Source organism: Pseudochaenichthys georgianus, chromosome 4 (assembly GCF_902827115.2).
Source record: "Pseudochaenichthys georgianus chromosome 4, fPseGeo1.2, whole genome shotgun sequence".
In the NCBI taxonomy this organism is placed as follows: domain Eukaryota; kingdom Metazoa; phylum Chordata; class Actinopteri; order Perciformes; family Channichthyidae; genus Pseudochaenichthys; species Pseudochaenichthys georgianus.
Genome location: NC_047506.1, coordinates 14,373,639 through 14,392,958, shown reverse-complemented (window position 1 = coordinate 14,392,958; position 19,320 = coordinate 14,373,639). Strand labels below are relative to the sequence as shown.

General features: G+C 43.2%; 1 protein-coding gene across 4 annotated transcripts in view; it reads right to left on the bottom strand.

Moving 5' to 3' along the window:
- Nucleotides 1–2,741: 2,741 nt before the first annotated feature.
- Nucleotides 2,742–19,320, bottom strand: part of opa1 (OPA1 mitochondrial dynamin like GTPase) — a 39,142-nt gene continuing 22,563 nt past the window's right edge. For all 4 annotated transcript variants that reach the window (XM_034080849.2, XM_034080851.2, XM_034080850.2 and 1 more), the window contains 2 exons: nt 5,590–5,663; nt 2,742–4,788 (listed from right to left, as the gene is read on the bottom strand). In XM_034080849.2, the coding sequence (XP_033936740.1) occupies nt 5,599–5,663 (65 nt within the window). In that variant the 3' untranslated portion in view covers nt 2,742–4,788; nt 5,590–5,598. The remainder of the gene's footprint in view (nt 4,789–5,589; nt 5,664–19,320) is intronic.

Here is a 19,320-nt window from a genome sequence, read left to right as displayed (position 1 = left end):
ACCACTGTGCCGTTGTGGCGCTGGCTATTAGTCAACGTGACGGCCTTTGCAGATGCTAATGGTGTATAGTGTGTCCCGGCCGGCCTCCCTCCTCCCAGAACGTGGCTATCTGATAGCACAAAGGCCTTCTGCTGGAGGTTGACTTTTCCCCCTTTCTTTTCACGGCTGCTACAGAGTCATTAGGCCTTTTTTCACTCCCTTCCCTTGTTTTTGAGAAACCAGGGGATATAATGGCCGCAGAGAAAGTTGACGTGAGACAGTTATCTCTGTGTGTAAAGCCTCAGGTGATGGTAGGGAGGATGAGGCCTCAACAACCACCCCCTCCCAACTGTGCTTGGCTTTGAGCAATGTGGAGTAACAACCAGGCTCTTGTGAAAGAAGAGAGGATGCCCAGGAGTGGAGGACCTCTGGACTCTGACTTATTAATCAGGCAGGCCCTCAGTGGCCTCTCCATCGCTGCTGCCTCGGGCTGAGACGTGTCTTCAGCCTGCTCAGGGTGGAGAGAACAGCCTGCAGAGTCAAATACTCCAAAGGTTTTAACAGACCAGGAGCAGAGGCCTCATCACAGGAGCACACAGGTCACTACATCCAGCTACATGCAACACAACTCTCAACGGATGGGAATAATGCAATGCTGTAAAGGTGACTGCCCTTTAACTTTTGTATTTATTTAGCTAAACATCTATGCGATTGCAGGGATACTCAACCATACTTTGCCTGGGGGACAATAACAAAATGACAGGAGGCCAGGGGCAAGCATGTAACAATTGGGGATTAGCAAACATGATTTCCACATTTGAAGACCAATTACTAAAGACATCCCATCAGCTTAAACTCTTTGTTTGGTGCCAATTAGCGAATGTTAGCTTAGCTGGAAACAATGATTTGTGAACTGTTTGGAAGGTCAGAAAGGATCAGAAAAAATGTCCACACAACCTGCTAATGAAGATCATATACAGTGGGGCAAAAAGTATTTAGTCAGCCACCAATTGTGCAAGTTCTCCCACTTAAAAAGATGAGAGGCCTGTAATGTTCATCCTAGGTACACTTCAACTATGAGAGACAGAATGAGAAGAAAAAAAAAAAATCCAGAAAATCACATTGTCTGATTTTTAAAGAATTTATTTGCAAATTATGGTGGAAAATAAGTATTTGGTCAATAACAAAAGTTCATCTCAATACTTTATTATATACCCTTTGTTGGCAATGACAGAGGTCAAACGTTTTCTGTAAGTCTTCACAAGGTTTTCACACACTGTTGCTGGTATTTTGGCCCATTCCACCATGCAGATCTCCTAGAGCAGTGATGTTTTGGGGCTGTCGCTGGGCAACACGGACTTTCAACTCCCTCCAAAGATTTTCTATGGGGTTGAGATCTGGAGACTGGCTAGGCCACTCCAGGACCTTGAAATGCTTCTTACGAAGCCACTCCTTCGTTGCCCGGGCGGTGTGTTTGGGATCATTGTCATGCTGAAAGACCCAGCCACATTTCATCTTCAATGCCCTTGCTGATGGAAGGAGGTTGTCACTCAAAATCTCACGATACATGGCCCCATTCATTCTTTCCTTTACACGGATCAGTCGTCCTGGTCCCTTTGCAGAAAAACAGCCCCAAAGCATGATGTTTCCACCCCCATGTTTCACAGTAGGTATGGTGTTCTTTGGATGCAACTCAGCATTCTTTCTCCTCCAAACACGTCTAGTTGAGTTTTTACCAAAAAGTTCTATTTTGGTTTCATCTGACCATATGACATTCTCCCAATCCTCTTCTGGATCATCTAAATGCTCTCTAGCAAACTTCAGACGGGCCTGGACATGTACTGGCTTAAGCAGGGGGACACGTCTGGCACTGCAGGATTTGAGTCCCTGGCGGCGTAGTGTGTTACTGATGGTAGCCTTTGTTACTTTGGTCCCAGCTCTCTGCAGGTCATTGACGAGGTCCCCCCGTGTGGTTCTGGGATTTTTGCTCACCGTTCTTGTGATCATTTTGACCCCACGGGGTGAGATCTTGCGTGGAGCACCAGATCGAGGGAGATTATCAGTGGTCTTGTATGTCTTCCGTTTTCTAATAATTGCTCCAACAGTTGATTTCTTCACACCAAGCTGCTTACCTATTGCAGATTCAGTCTTCCCAGCCTGGTGCAGGTCTACAATTTTGTTTCTGGTGTCCTTTGACGGCTCTTTGGTCTTGGCCATAGTGGAGTTTGGAGTGTGACTGAGGTTGTGGACAGGTGTATTTTATACTGATAACGAGTTCAAACAGGTGCCATTAATACAGTTAACGAGTGGAGGACAGAGGAGGCTCTTAAAGAAGAAGTTACAGGTCTGTGAGAGCCAGAGATCTTGTTTGTTTGTAGGTGACCAAATACTTATTTTACTGAGGAATTGACCAATTAATTCATTAAAAATCCTACAATGTGATTTCCTGGATTCTTTCCCCCCATTCTGTCTCTCATAGTTGAAGTGTACCTAGGATGAAAATTACAGGCCTCTCATCTTTTTAAGTGGGAGAACTTGCACAATTGGTGGCTGACTAAATACTTTTTTGCCCCACTGTATAAGTGGAAGAGCTAATAAATAAACGTAGGCCTATAGGTTAAATTGTTTTGGTCATATTCATGTCAACAATTTATTTGAGTGTTCTCAGTGAGTAAAGGTAAAGGTGAATGGACAATGTTCAACCGAGAGCGACTTCAAATGTGCAAATGGTTTCACCACTGACGGGACAAGCTGACACAACATGAAAAAGCTATGTATTTTTATTTATTTCAACTTTATTTTCGCTTTTAAACACACATTCAATAAATAAAGCACATCTGATGGGGTACACCATGCAAACATTACTTTCTACAACATAAAACATGGTTTTGAACCAACTCACTGTTTCCGTTACACAAGTTGCTCCCACGTGCTGTACATGATAGTAGCTCCATGACCCTCCATTAACTTTTCCTGTACAGAATGCATGGCCTATTATATAATATATATACCCATATACACATGAATGAGAGCAGAGGATAGGGTTAACAGTCACTCACCCTTCTTCCTATCAAACATCAGACACGTTTTCAAGCTAGGAGGAGTGAGAGGATGCCAAGGTGAGGGAAGGATGGAGGAACATGGGAGATAAGGGGTTTAGGATGAAAGCAAGGAAGAAGCACAAGATTGTGAGAGGTGGAAAGACAAGAGGAATAAATGAGCTGACAAACACAGTGTATGTGTTGGTCAGCTCATTTGTACATTTAACACATACACCTTAAGTTAACAATTACCCACCAGCATTTTGGATAATTTCCTGTCCTAACTTTGAGTATAGTTCCAGTTCATTTACAAACAGAGACAATTATTTCCTTTGGTTTTCAGGTGTTTGAGCTTATCCATGAAGCAGCAATGGGTATACGATCTTAATGACCATTCAATCACAGTCAGGAGAGAATAAGTGGATACACACAAGTGCACCTGTGCTGTGTGTCATGATCATAGGCATAACTGCGCTGAATAGAAACCAAGGAAATCCAACTTGGTGAGATTGGAAACCATTGAGACGCCCAAACTTCCCCCAGTGTAACTGGAGCAACTAATCATGATAGAGCGGGAAAGACTGAAGCCCAGGTCCAATGTTCAGACAGATAATGTCATACAGTAGCTTCTGAAAGTCCAGTTGAAAGTACCTCTAAACTGCTTCAGGGTGTATTTTTTAATTTGTTATAATGACATCTTTAACAGATGATGCAATGTGGCTTTCGAGTACTGATGTCTGCAACACCTCAGTTAACTAACTGGAAGCATCCACAATTAAATGGTTGATTACAGTTTAATATATAAAGAGTGTTTACTAATTCTTTTTTTTTGGAAGTTGTATTATGAGCTTGAAGTTGCAACATAGGAAGAATGTTAATGTACAATGATGGAAATGCAAACACCACACACACACACACTGAGACAAAGACAGAAATGAAAGGTGGCATGAAGGGAGGATGATGTGTATTTGGCAGACATATATACATAGTAATGTTGAATAAACGCCGTAAGTTCAAAAATAATACGAAATATATTTATACATAATATTGTTTCCAACGCCTTCAGAGTTGGTAGTATCCTTTTTGTTGTTGTGGTGTTACAATGGAGAGTTTTGACGGGAGGGAAACTGAATATTTAACCAATAATGACTCAAGGTTATTATATGTGCAGAAACTAAACACTGTCTCATTTAGGGGGAGATGGAGCATAAATGTAGAGCATAGCTGCAGCTTGGAGGGATCAAGTAAGTGCTTGGGATCAGTGCAACTAAAAAAAACGTATGTTAAATAGAGGCTAATTATTGTGTACCAGGAAGCTATCATGTGCATCAATGGTGTTTGTTTGATAGATGAGTGAAGACAGACTCTTCTAATGAACACAGACACGTTCAGCTGAAGACAACTGGGGAGATTAACATGTACACAATCCTCATTTATTGACAATGAGAGGTCAGATGTCTGAAAACACTGCGCATGCTTCTCATTCTCCTTGTGATCTCACTGTGTTTGAGGCTCCTGTGCAGAAGTCCCGCTTTTCAGCCAGGACAGTTTGCAAGAGATCAAAAAAATCAAAGTGAAAGCTTGAAAACAGTTTCCTTTATAGTCCAGGTCCATCTTCCCATCAAAGGGGGACAGCACGACAAAGATGGGGAATTAAAATCAGGTGAGTGGTGCGGTCAGGCTCGGCGGGTGATGACGGTCATTTACAGGTTTAGTTTTCTTCATTCAGTGCATTTCTCTGCTGTGATCCAATTTACTTTTAATGGTTCTGTTATGGGGGAAAAAAAAAAAAAAAAAAATCAGATGCACATATTATAGTACACAGTCACTATATTACTATATTTAAGATCCCTTTACAACACTTTTAATACCTACTTTTATTTATTAAAGGTGGGGTAGGTAAGTTTGAGAAACCGGCCTCATTGGTCATGTCAAGCTGACATCCTCGTGGATTCATCTTCTTATTACAGACACATGCATTTCCTAACATTCGGTCTATATGCTGTAAAATGTATTATCTCTTCGATTTACACACGCCATCTATTGCACGTCTGTCCGTCCTGGGAGAGGGATCCCTCCTCTGTTGCTCTCCCTGAGGTTTCTCCCATTTCCCCCCCTTAAACGGTGGGTTTTTCTCTGGAAGTTTTTCCTTGTACGATGTGAGGGACCAAGGACAGAGGGTGTCGTTTTTCTCATACTGATATTCTGAACAATCTGTGCTGTTGTATTTGCTGTAAAGTGTCTCTACTGTAGGCTATTTTTATTATATGTACAGCACTTTGGCTCGACCAAAAATCGTTTATAAATGTGCTATATAAATAAAACTTGATTTGATTTGATGTGCGCGTTCGTGTGTGTTGGAGGAGGGGCTCTGCAAGGAAGTGGCAGCTTTCTTCCGGCTGTGTATTTTCAAATTCTAGCGCACTCGAGCTGGTTTCTCCAAAATTACCTACCCCACCTTTAACTGTTCAATTCATAATCCAATAACAATTTTATAGAAGTGTTTTTATTGTGCTGCACGACTGCTGATGTTTTTGGTCAATTTCCTTTATAGCACAAAGACAAATACCTGGTTCTCTTATTTCTCCTTGTGAAGAGCTTCGATGAAGGCTTCAAGTTTCTCCTGGATCTCACGGACTTTCTCTGCAGAAAAGCACACGGGGTATAATGGTCAGTCAAATAAATAAAAAATACAAAAGATTGTTACAATAGAAACAATGTCAATTCATTCATTAGTCTACCTACAGAAATGGGCTTTAATTTTAATAATCCATATAATCAGTTTAAGTTATTCTTTTATGAATGTGAACATTTGCTGCTTTTCTTTGTCTTCTAGGATCGCCATCTGTACAGAAAATTAATCAGCATCTACTATTGTAATTTAGTGATATTTAAGTCTTCTTTTAAAGAAAGTCAAACAATCTCTCACATTTTAATGTCTTTTGGACTTCAGCTTGGCTTGTGGAAACGGCACGGGAAATTCATTTGTACTTTTACCTGTTAAATATTCTAAACAAACTAATGGATTAACAGGAAAAAAAACAATATTTATATACGTCAACTATAAAATAATTATTGGTCCTTGAATACTGAATGTCTTGGTTTCTGGACAATTTCTTAACATCACAAATTTCCAATTATTAATAATCTGAACAGTAATTGGCAGATTCATGTTTAATTGTTACGATTGATATCTGCAGCTCTAACCATTTCCAAAAGCATCAACTAGTTTCCTTCAAACAATGTCAACGTGTGCTTTTCTGTATATATTAGTCACTAAAACCTAATGGGTGTTAAATAAAGCAACAGGTGGGCAGCAGGACATAAATCTGCTCTTCAAACAAAAAATATAAAACAATATTTCCTTCCCTCGGCTATTCTTCAGCAGATGGTCCCTTGTGACAGTGACAGCCAAACCTCAAGGCGGACCACCGTCACACATCTGATGATGAAGGCTTGTGTACCCTTTCCAAGTTAGCACAGACCACATCAAAGCCCCCCCCCCCCCTCCTCATGGTATGTACCTTACGGGCACATTGCTAATGGACACAGGGAGATACCATAACAACAACATTTCACATGAAAGGGGGCGAATCTACTGGAAAAACAATCATTCACTTCTTTTCTTGACTTCCCTCCCATTGTCCAAAGACTGCAAAAGACGAAGGGTCCTTCCACCCAACATGTACTGTCACACGAGAAGAGCGAGCCTCTAAAGCAGTCTTAATCGCTGATTAAACAGTGGCTGGAGGAAGTCTGTGGGCCCACACAGAGAAAAGGCTCGCAGCTGCACCTCCAGGTCTGGCTGGCTCTTCCCCGTCACCCACCCTAATCTGTCTGGATCTCCCCCAAGCACAAACTCAAACAGCGACTGAAAAACAAACTAGCACTTCTCCATCTTGATCAATCAGCCACACGAGATCCATAGGCGACCTATTGTTGGTTATTTTCCCAATGAAAACACAGCTTTAAATCGGACTGGCCCGTTTTCAGCGAGATAAATCATTGTGGTTGGGACCCCAGCGCTACAGTGTCCTAAGTGTCCATTTCAAGTCGGCACAAAGGTGATAACTGTGAGCGTGCTTTGGAGTGAAACTAAATATGGTACTCAGGGGCTTGTGTGCAGCCCCCTTTTGATGGAGCACGGCTGCTGATGTATCCTTTTCCTGATGGATGAAAAGCACACGGTTGTTGGGAGAGATGCAGGCACACCCCCACACACGTCCTGAAACACTAGCAGAGCTGGACACAGTCACACACATATATCCACTCAAAGGTAGGCAACAAAAAAAAGCTTGGCCCTGAAAGACACGCAGACAGAAATGCCAATGTCTCAAAAAGCAGGTAGAGCTGTGCAGTCAAGCCCCATCCACCTCTTTCCACCTTCCTACACACTCAGCGCTGGCATACAAAAAAATCCCCCACCTTTGATACTCTGTTAACACACTCAGGCAAAATGGCAGGGCGTCAGGTGGAGATTACAACACCTAATGGAGGCATTAAGGGGGCCTGTCGAGGGGCATGCTGACAAGTCACTGCAGCAGGTGTGGGGTTGAATGAAACATAACCCTACAGTGTGCCATTCCAACACTCAGCCCACCGCAGGGCACGGCTCAAAGGGGGCTGACAGAGTTCAGTGTGGGCTGCGTGCCCTGACCACAGAACAACACAGCTCAATCCAAGCCAATCAGAGCAGGATTACTAACATCTGTCCGACCTGAACAGAAAGAGATGTGTGGTACGGGGGCGGGGGGAGTTTTGGTTGGTGTGGGGAAAGGAGGGTACTGCCTGTCAGATCATCAAAACACGGGAAATCCCCTGTCTCAGGCTTCAAAGCTTCTGAGTGGGTTTAGATGTGGCTGATGATAAGGTGCTCTGTGCAGCCTCAGTGCTCCAGATGCAGACCGCGGGTCAAACATTAAGGACCCTTCCAACTGTAGGGCAGAGACACCAAGCTCTGCTGAATCACCTGGGGCAGCAGCAGTTAGATTAGAGGGCTTTTGACAAGAAAGATACCGTTTTGATTACCAAGACTGACAGGGAAAGTTGGCTGGGAACCGGAAAATCAATCAATTCAGCAAACCATAGAACAAAACTGTGTTTGTGCTGGCAGCTCTTGTAAAGAAAGGTAAACAAACTACTTTATATGCTCTACAATCAAATATCACTCATCTCACTCCGAAGGCATTACACTGCACAATATATGACACCTCTTATTCAACTTCAGAAATTAGGTTGACTGGTACTGCATGAAAAATGCACATTTACATTTTCTTTTTGGAATGGAGAAGCCAACAGAATGGAAATATAAAGGAATATAATTACATGTTGGAGTAAAGTAAAGTGTAAAGTAAATATTGCAATAAATATAATCAGTGTCAGAGATGACTTCCAGTTTCATCCAAGCGAAGAACCTCCTCTGCCCCCTCCCATTGTTTGACACAATATTAAGAAAAAGCGCAACCATTATTTCCTGATATACAATTAAGCCTGAGTTGAACCTGCTGCTGGCTACCTGTGCAGTCAGAGTTTCACCATGACCTTCTGAAGAGAAGACCTAAACCTAAATGAGAACAGAAAAACCTTCCCTTACAGCGGGATGCTTAATGACTTAGAAATGAGCCCTCAGCAGCTTCCAGGAGCCCAGGGGGCCACCAGAGAAAGTGAATGGTGTCTTTCAGAAAAGCCAATATTCTCTGGATAAAAACTGTGAGAAACAGATATTTATGTCCCCCACACCATCTGGTTGTCACCAAAAGACAGCAGCCATAGGAAGAAAAGGCCACAACAAGGCTTTCTTTCCTCTGTCCTGTGGAAATGCAACAAAAAAAACAGTGGACAGAGTCACCATTGCCTGTTGCTCACTGCAGTGGGAGTAGTGATCTAAAAGTCCATTTAGGCTCCTGTTTACCTAAGAGATGAGCCCCAAAACAGTCATTCAACCGCTCACCCCTTTATCTGGTCATGAATATTCCCATAATCCTCTGGCCTCTATCCCAGAGGCCCCTTCTTTAAGATGCTGGGTGCTTTTGGGTTGGCGAGGATGGAGGGACTCTTGCCCATTCAGAGAAAGAGTGGGGAGCTTTTCCCCCCAAAGTCCCTCTTTCAGGGCCTTCTCTCGGCTGATCTCCACATGAAATGATATCTCATTCACTCTCACTCTGTCGAGTCTCCTAAGCTTGCTGCGGCCGAAGCGCTGGCAGAAGGAGGGCTGAGCCACAAAGCCTTTAATTGACCTGTAATTCGACTGTGAAACTGCGTGGCCCTGCTGGACAAGTAGCCAACACAGGAGTGGGAGAGTAAGGGAGGCCTGCAACGTACTGTGAGATAGAATAAAACTAATCCTCTTACTTTGGGAGATAGCCACTCTCCTGTAGAGAAAGGGTGGCTGTTGTGAAAAAGTGGCAACAGAAAGATTGTAGTGGTTGAAGTTTGGTCCCAAGGTTGAGGCAGTTCACAGCGTGGTCACCTGAGAGAGCGGGGCTGAAGGTTTGGTTCCTGTCCCAACCTGTCATCAACATTTTTATATTGCATGACTACCAGGGTCACAGTGTAGGTGGGGACACTGAACATTTCTTAAGGCTCTGCCGTTTCCCCTCTTTGAAAGCCAATCTCTTAATGTAACAAACAGAAAGCCCTTTTCCTCAGCGTGCTGCTTGATTCGTCACTAAATCTGGATTGCAATGCTATAAAACTGGGCCATGGGAGACATGGACACAAGGAGAGCGGGGATGTCGACGGCCCAAACGCCACGTCAGTGACAGAGCAATGAATCAGCCCTCGCACTCACGGCTCTTATCTAGAAAACAGATGCCTGGGAGTGAGCAGCCCGACCTGGGGAGAGACATGCGTAGGTCTGAACAGGTCAAAGTCTGGGGTCAGTCACAGGGCAGGCTGAACAAAGAAACCGCAACATGCAGAGAAGAATCCTTTGAAAGAGCCAGGTGACGACTGCCGTTGTCGGTGTGTTATTGTTAAGCATTGCTTGTGGCTTTGAAGGGCCAGAAATCTCAGAAGATTTTAGTACTGGGGTAATAAAGCTAGGATAGGGGTGACTTAATTTAGAAGGAGATGGGCTTAACTGAGGAAATAGCTCTGACAGCAAGTGTAAATGAGCAGGTCTCCCTCGAAAAAGAGATCAATGATCTCAATGGGATACACCTGGACAAATAAAGGATCTAAATAAAGTAAATGATGATAAATTAAACTTATCATTCCAATATTGTCTCAAATACTTCCAATCAGAGGTTGCGCTAGACTTTTTCGCTGCCCGTCATTTTGACGGACAGGATCGAAACATTTCCGTCAAAATCCAGTACTACCCGTCGGCCAACTCTCACGAGGGGGGAGAGAGAGGGCACGCTCGTGAACTGTCAACGGGGGTGGGGCCACGCGCACGCTCCAGAACTGTTAGCGCCGTGTTATGCGTGCCCACTGCACTTCGCGGGAGCGCTCACCGCGTAAAGCCAAAACTCAGACATTGCAAAGATTTTTCCGTCATTGTTAAAAAAAATCTGTCAGACGGAAAATATTCGCTTAACACGACCTCTGCTTCCAACACCCATTCATAACATTGAACAGGTCTGGGATGGCAAGTGTCCTTATGACTCTAGGTGTAACTCACTGAAAGTCAGGGGGCTGAAGTTCTCCAAGACTCACCTTGAACAGTGAAATGGAGCCCTGTGCTGTGGCTAAGTGGCAATCAATCTGAAGTAGTCACATGGGCCTGGGGATGAGAGTCTGACGAGATCCTGCCGTAATCTCTCAGGGAAAACTTCCTTTTGCTGAATCTGCCACAGGTGTGTTGAACTCACAGCGAGTGAGAACACAAAACAAATACACTCCAGTTGGGAAGGGCATGCACACATCCAGTCGTGTTTATACATGGTCCTAAATGAAAAGGATCCCTTTTTAATAACCTTCTCCCTTCTTGACACGGCACTGACCCCTAACTAGCCGATCAAACGAGACGACAGAGAGATAAGACGGGGGGAAGGGCCCTCCTCTTCCCTCGGCTGCCCTCAGGTAAATACATGTTCCCAGCTGCTCTGGACCCCACACACCGTCACAGCCATATAACGCTGAAGAGACAGCAAACGCACCTGGAATTCCTTTGAGCCTGTCCAGGCCCATAGGCTGGAGGCACTGGACTGCAGGTGTTTCACTCGTAAAGGCCACAAAGTAGTACTCATGCTTCAAAAATGGCCATCTTATAAAATCACATTACTACACTCGAGAATCAAATTCTCTTTTTCATTAACTTAGAGATCAGAAATGGCAACATGCAGAAAATGTCATAACCTACATTAGGAGGAGACACGAATAGCAAAAACACAATTTTTAGAGCTGGGGTTTTTCTGACCTTGTTTGCTTGCAGTGGCTTCTGTATTTTCAACACAAATATTAAACTACATTCCCTCAGTATAAACCTTAGACAACTTTGCTTTGAGGGTCTGAAAAACCTTCATAGCAGCATACAAGAAACGCATCGTATGGTCTTTTCCACTCTAAATTCAAAGTGAATCAGACCCTTCTTAACTGTCGATGCTGCAAAGTCAGACCTCCGCTGTTTGATTCTATCCCACAATGAATATAGAACAGCTGTACAAGAGAGCTATCAAGGTGTTGACAGAAAGCAAATGCATACCACCACTGTACCATCCTTGAAAAACACAATTTCTCGAGCTTTGACAATTTTAAGTCTTTTAAAAGTATGTGTTTTTTTTATAAATGTTACATGGACTGGCCCCCCTCCCTTAGGGGAATTCATCCACACAAAACACACTGGACGCTGCACTAGGTCAGAAACCAAGGAGACTGTGAAGTCCACCGCAGACGGACCACTTTTGGACAAAGTGTCCTCTCCATTAAAGGCAGCCCAACTGAGATACGGGATTGTCCGACTCTCAATAGCTTCAACGGTCAACTCAAAGAATGGTTGAGAAACAAACAAACAGACGTGCAATCACCGCTAAATGCACTTTAACACAGAGGTATCTCCTCTTGCACTTTATGTAGCTCTTGTATCTTCTCTTGCTCTTTATACGTCGTAGCTGCTGTATTGTACTGCCATGTGGTAAATACTTGTGTATACTGCTTTTGCTCTTTTTGCATATCATGTATTTATTTTTGCTATGTTTAGAAATGTCATGTTCTTAAATGTTGTATGTGAGGGACTGCGGATGGAAATGAGTTCAAAGCTAAACTCCGGCATATTTACACTTGACGTATTATTTGTTTTAAGTGTTCATTAATGTGCATTGTCCCCGTCAAATAAACGACTAAATGAAATGACAAAAAATATCCTCAGCCACAGAACTGTTCAACAAACAATATTTAAAAATGCTATATGTTAATGAGACCACAATATATCAGGAAGAGGGTTAGACTTATATCCTAGGGCAGTAATGGTCATGACAAAATAATTCCAACATATAGTTGCATTATTTCCGCACCTAACACAGAAAGCAAGGTTTTCCTATTACCTCATCTTAACCGGCATCTGATGTCAGACCTTTGCATGTGTGTGAGTGTGTGAGTGACAGGTGGATGAGTGGGAACGGGTCCCCGGTGGCCACACTGGGCTGGAAACATGTGAACAGAAGCACACACCTCCTCCTCTTTTCTATTTTCCCACACTCGGCTTTTCTTTCGCTCTCTCCCTGAGGAGGGTGAAATATTGCTAACATTATTCTTTATAGTTTATTTCTTTATCACTTCCATTATTGCCTGTTGCTCGGTTGTCATCTAAAAACACAGACCTCTCTTTCCTGAGATTGTATCTAAAGAGATTCAGCTGAAGATGGATTTCAGCCAACTAAAACCGACGGCAAATAGGGCTGGTACGTTTTCTAAATGTTATCGACTTTAATGTTAGACATTTGCTGGATGTTTGAAGGAGCAGAGACCCTGGTGAACAAACCGTGTGTGTCAAACACAGTTTTATTAATGTACTATGTTTTCTCATATTGAACTACGATACAAAGATACCTTAATAATTGACTTAGCCTACTGGATAGCTGTGTACAATGTGCGTATGCAACATCTTTTGCAAAGACATTTCCCTGTTCCTGACAGGAAGGATGGATGGATGGATGGATAGATGGAAGGATGGATGGATGGATGGATGGATGGATGTACAGGAGTGACGAAAGGACGCGAGAGAGACAAGGGGGAATACGGGGGAAGAGATGGATGATGGGAAAGTGGAAGGAGACAAAGGTCACAACTTTGTTAAAGGAGGGCAGGTTTCTTGGTTGAAGCCTTGATGGAGTTAGGAAGAAGACAAGCAGAGGTGAAGCAGGGATAACAGTTTTTGTTTTTTAACAGTTTAAATTAAAATTCACAATATGTAAAAAAGTATTATATACATTAAGACAGGGGAGCTACAAGGGACACGTGGTGAAGAGTGAAACAATGAAGGGTCCCCTCTTTTTTCTTTGTCACACTCTTCTGCCACGTGCTCTACGTCAGTCATGCTTCTTGTGAGTTGACAGAGGGACAAAGTAAAAAAACAAGAGATGTTCAGAAATGTGAGGCAAGATGCAACAGTGGAGAGGAGCCAGCAGGACGTGTGAAAACAGAAACAAGCCGACAGCTGGAGCAAAACAGGGTCAAAAGGAAAAGGATCAATTGGCAGCAACTCTGCAGCCTGACCTTCCTCCTCCGTGAGAAAACACAAACCAATATTGTATCGCCACTAAGGCTCCTTAGTTTACAGAGTGACGCCGTTTGCTAACTTGGGTCTATTTAAGGCAGAGACAAAAAGAAAGGGATTAAGTGTTACGGAAAAAGCAAGAAAGGTAAGAAGACAAATAGATCAGAATGAGAGATAGAAGCAAGTATATGCATTAGAGGGAGTGATATAAAGTGTAGATGGACAAACAAAACAATTAATGAATTTGAAATACTTCCTCTAACAGGTCAAAAGTAAGAGATCACGCAAAGGGCAAAACTCCCAATGTGCCAAAGAGTCTGCCCAGAATCTCCCTGCAGAATCCACCCCCTCAGTCCAGGGTGCAGACCAGTTGGCTCGGGGAGAGTCAACGATGATATCCATTTCTTTCAGTTGTGGCTTTGAATCCATAACAGGGTGACATTTTGATCCCTGGAAAGGACATTTCCCCCCAAAAGCACAGCTCACAGTGCACTGAAGAATTGTGTTTTAGTGTGGATGGTGAAATGCATGATTTCAAACATACCGGTGTGTGTGTGTGTGTGTGTGTGTGTGTGTGTGTGTGTGTGTGTGTGGTGTGTGGTGTGTGTGTGTGTGTGTGTGTGTGTTGCCCCTTTCACACCAGCGCCTTTTCAGCTCCGGCTCGGAGCTAGAGCCTGAAAAGCGCCGGGTTTTCCAGTTCACACCGGAGCTGCGCCGGCTCTTAGCTCCGGAATCCGCTTCATTTCCAGCTCCAAAAAATTGTCGGTCCAGAGGAAAGAGCTTTGGAGCTAAGAGGTGACGTCGCTTACGTCGAGGCGTGCAGGAAACTAAACCCACCTCCCATGGGTCGACTGTTATGCCTGCCTAGTAGTGCCTACAAGCAGTAGTGCTTATAAACACACTTTATAAAGTCAGGCAACACTAACCAGGCTTCGTGTGATTCTGTTCGCTGTTATCGATCATTGTGGAGAGAGGCAGACGTGTTGTTTTGTATTATTGCAGCTATCGGATTAGAGTAGTCAGTTTAGCTTCGGTTGCTATGCTAACATCACCCGTTTTATACCAGAGAAACTTTCATAACAGCGTTGTGATACCAAACAGTGTCAATTCAGACTGACACACATTCACTTAGGCTAAGGGGAACTGGGGATATGCATCAGCTGCTTGTGTGAGTCGGACAGTGAATACTTTAGAGCGGCCGCTGCAGTGTGAGCTAACGGGAGAATAAACTCCCGTGGACGAGCAGCCAATACTGCAGCGGTCGGTAAATGCTGCAGAAACACATTAATAAACAATGAACCACGGCACTCTGGAGCAAAGTATAAGGTTGGAGAAGTCGTTATTCAATTTATTCTGGCTTCGTGTGATTAAAAGCAACACGATCATCGACCCGACGCTGTTGTTGTTGTTGTTGTTGTTGTTGTTGTGAGCTTCCGTTGGGGAGCAAATCAGCGATGTAAACGGTGACGTCATGACGCAGCAAGGGCAGCTCTGGGGCGCCAGTGGGCGGTGTGCACAGAGCGGGAGCTGAAAAGGGAAACCGGAGCTGAATCAGAAAAGCTCCCGCTCGGAGCTAGAAACTGAAAAGCGCTGGTGTGAAAGCCGCATGTGTGTGTGTTTCAAGCTACAAACACACAAACATCCAACTAAAAATGTAAATGCAAATGTCAGTAATGTCTATGAAGCTAATTGGCTGATTAAAAGTACAATGGTATTAACTAGCTGATCAGATCTGAGCATCCCTGGATTTGGGCGAATAATATTAATACGTTGCATATTGTGATCCTGCAGACACATGTGCACACAACACCTTAGGAGGATACGTCATCCGTTACAGAGGAGCACTTCTCATTGAGCGCTCACTAATCACTGTGAAAGAAGCTGCTCAGGGCAGGAGGGGGGGGGGGGGGGGAGATGAAGGGGAGAGAAGTGAGCGTGAGGCTGAGAGGGCATTCCGGCGAGCAAGCCCAGACAACCAGAGCTTTATAGATCTCTGCTTCCACACAAGTGAAAGGAACGGGAGAAAGTGACTGCATGTGCAAACACGCAAACACTTCACACATTATCACTGTTCTCGAGACCACCTTCTGTTGACGACTAATTCCTAAACACTAAAAACAAAAAGCTAAAAGTCCTTCCTTTTGACAATCTCTGATCAATCAGGGTCAACACATTTGATGCACTTATTGTTCCACTCTGAGTGGTGACCAGGTCTTCATTTAAATTGTGGTCTTCAAAAAACCAGCAAAGAGTGAAGTTAAACGATTGGATTGTAAAATGCTTTAATTCAGGCATACTGGGGGAAATGTACTTTCCAGGATGTTTCAATAGTTGAACAAATAAAAAAGGAAACACTTACTCAGTCACCACTATCCACAAACCTCTGTCTGAATAAACTGTCATACCCATCTTTAAGGGGACACAAATGTTCATGCTTCTCGTTCTGTTCAATTTGCAAGAGTTTCTAGCGCTATAAAAAAAGACCAAGAGTACTGTGACATCTGTGCAAAAATCTAAACCAAACCGCCATGATATATTTAATATAACCTTAATAAAAACCTTAGACAAATGAAGAAACAATACCAAATAGGCAAAATGTCTCACTTCCTTTAAAAAAACGTTCCCAATACAACAAAACCACATTCAAGTACAAGCACACGTAGACACACACACCCGATATATATATAATGTATTTACTCTGTCAATGCTTCAGAAAACCTCTTTCCCACGACTAAACAACTGACCTCACCTCACCTGAACACACACACACACACACACACACACACACACACACACACACACACACACACACACACACACACACACACACACACACACACACACACACACACACACACACACACACACACACACACACACACACACACACACACACACACACACACACACACACACACACACACACACACACACACACACACACACACACACACACACACACACACACACACACACACACACACACACACACACACACACACACACACACACACACAAAAAAAAAGCCACCATGAGGGGAGTGACAGCCGGGAACCACTTCTTGCCCTCCATGGAGGCACATCATGTGACGGGAAGAGGTGGAGAAGTGGAGGAAAGAAAGTATTACTGCAATTTCAATAGCACATTTTCCCAAACTCTATAGATCACTGAGAAATAGGGCCAGTATTAAATAATAAGGGGAAAACTCAAAAGTACTTCTGAGAATACCAAATTGGTTTGAATACCATAAGCCTTATGTCCTAATACCAGCTCATTTGTAAGGGGATCTAAATGTTATAAATGACAAATGCCCCATATGACATAACCAAAGCTGTGCAGTCGTGATTTATTTTGAGTGTAAGGTGTCTGGAAACTCACATTATCAAAGATGAAATCCAACACTTCATAACATAGTAGTAATTCTGGACACACTGTGAACAAATCAGACATCAGAGTACTTTTTCCAGTACAACACACACAACTATTTCTATGAGTGGCGAAAGAGCAGCCAGGAGACATCCCAGTGGACTCCTTTGCTTGAACATTAGGACTGGGCTTTGCTCCAGAGACGGCACTGTGCCATACAGCTGGTCTGGCACACGCTGACACACACAGACACGCTGACACACACACACCTCTCTGCAGTGTACTACTCATTAACAGTGCTTTCACGCTCTTACCACCGAGGCACACACCTGACCTGTGTTTGTAACCTGAGCAATGCTGAGCCTGCCTGCGAGTCGGGGCAAACACAGCTTAACAACGCACTGCCCCTGGGAGCACATTTCTGCCTTTGTTAAGTGTATTTATCCTTTCTCCCACCTCCTATCTGCACCTCTTTCCCTCATCTCTTCCCTCCTTTTCCTTTAGTAGAGGTTGTGAGGTGACGGTGGGGTATTAACTCTGTTTCTCATTGTTTTTTTGGTTTCTTCCATCAGAGAAACAGGGTCAGTCGGACAGAATTTGACAGCGAAAAAGTGAAAGAGAGATCCTGAGAGATGGAAAGGTGGGAGAGAAAGCTGGCTGGATCAAGTAGCCTGTGGTATAAGCTGGCTGACCTGTGGGGTCAGGCCACAGTTTGGGCCTCAGGCAATCTGACCCGCTGCCTTTTAACAGGATGAAGAATGAGGGTGGAACAGGAGCTCTGAGGAATGAGGATGATTTCATAATGCATCGAGTAAGGTTGCTTCATAGACAGACACAAATTCCTTTAGCCTGAAAAACATTGCACGGCTGGAAACAGGTGTCTGGCTCCTATCATCAGAATCAGAAACAGGTTTATTGCCAGGTCGGTTCGCACATACTAGGAATTTGACATAAAATATAAAAAACAAGAAATCTAATATAAAACACAACATCTTTTACACTGTAATAAAATACAGTTAAATAGCAATAAAATAAAAATAAAGCAGTAATTTACATGGAAATAGAATGCTAGTCAAGTGCCCTAAACACCCAATTTGAATAACTACATTAAAGCCTATATTTTCAACAGGTTGTTGTTGAAGTCGGTAAGATACTTTTAACTGAAAACCCACAGGTTTATTAGGAATAAGCGTTATGGATACTTTTTTAAGGCTCATGAGATATTTCAGTTTTTTTTTTTAAATAAGTGAATTCCCTGTTTATGTACACCTAAGAGTAAGATGAGCAAAAGCTAAGATCTTTTGAGCAAAGATGGATGATTTAATATTGCATAGCACCAATCTTAACAAATCTATTGCTGACATGAAAAAACAAAAATCGAATCTTGACGTTTTGAAATGTTTTTTTACAGTAAATGTAACCAAAAATGTTTTGCAATTGTATTGCTTTTCTCTATCTAATTGATCAGCCCCCATATTTATCGTGCATCCCTAGGTTGGATGCTTGCCGACAGACTTAATATGTTTTAGCAAAACACAGCGACTGGGTGATGCATTCTTCCTATAAACTATCAATTACAAATAATACATAATGCACACAGAATCGATGCTTAGTGTCCCTCCAGACATCTTTAATCAGAGTCGTTAAAGCTACAAACTTGCGTGTCGATGCATAATAATAACAAATTGAGGATTAAACCTGAAGTCTTTTAAAGACATGTTAAGAGCACCACAAGTGAAAAAGTTTCTGCAGATAAAACTTCTTATGAACTTGTTAGTTCACAAGACTTTTGGCCCTCAGAAGCTCGCTCACTTTGTGCTTTGAGGCGTGTCACTGAGTCAGACCATCAGACATGCAGTTCAGTCAAGACTGACGGACCCTCACACCCACACACACGGGTCCAGGCTGCATTACACAGAAAGGTCTGCTCAAAGTGTCCGACAGCTAATGACCCAGATCCTACACTCACCCACTAACTCGACTAGACAGATTGACAAAGTTAAAACTCTTGACACGTATTTTTCTTGGTAAAATGAATAGAAAAATGTGCCATAACCACAAGATTAGGACTTACTGATGCAGGAAAGCTTAGGGGCATATAAGCAGGGAATATGTTACAAAGGTGTTGACATTTTTCGGGGTCATTTCATGCAGTTGCTGAAGAGTAAACAGTAGAGACAGAGAGGAAATGAGGGGAGAGAGACAGATGGAAAACATGCAACAAATGTCCCCAGCCCAAGGCGATCCAGGAAGGTTGTGCTTCAGCGCATTAAACCC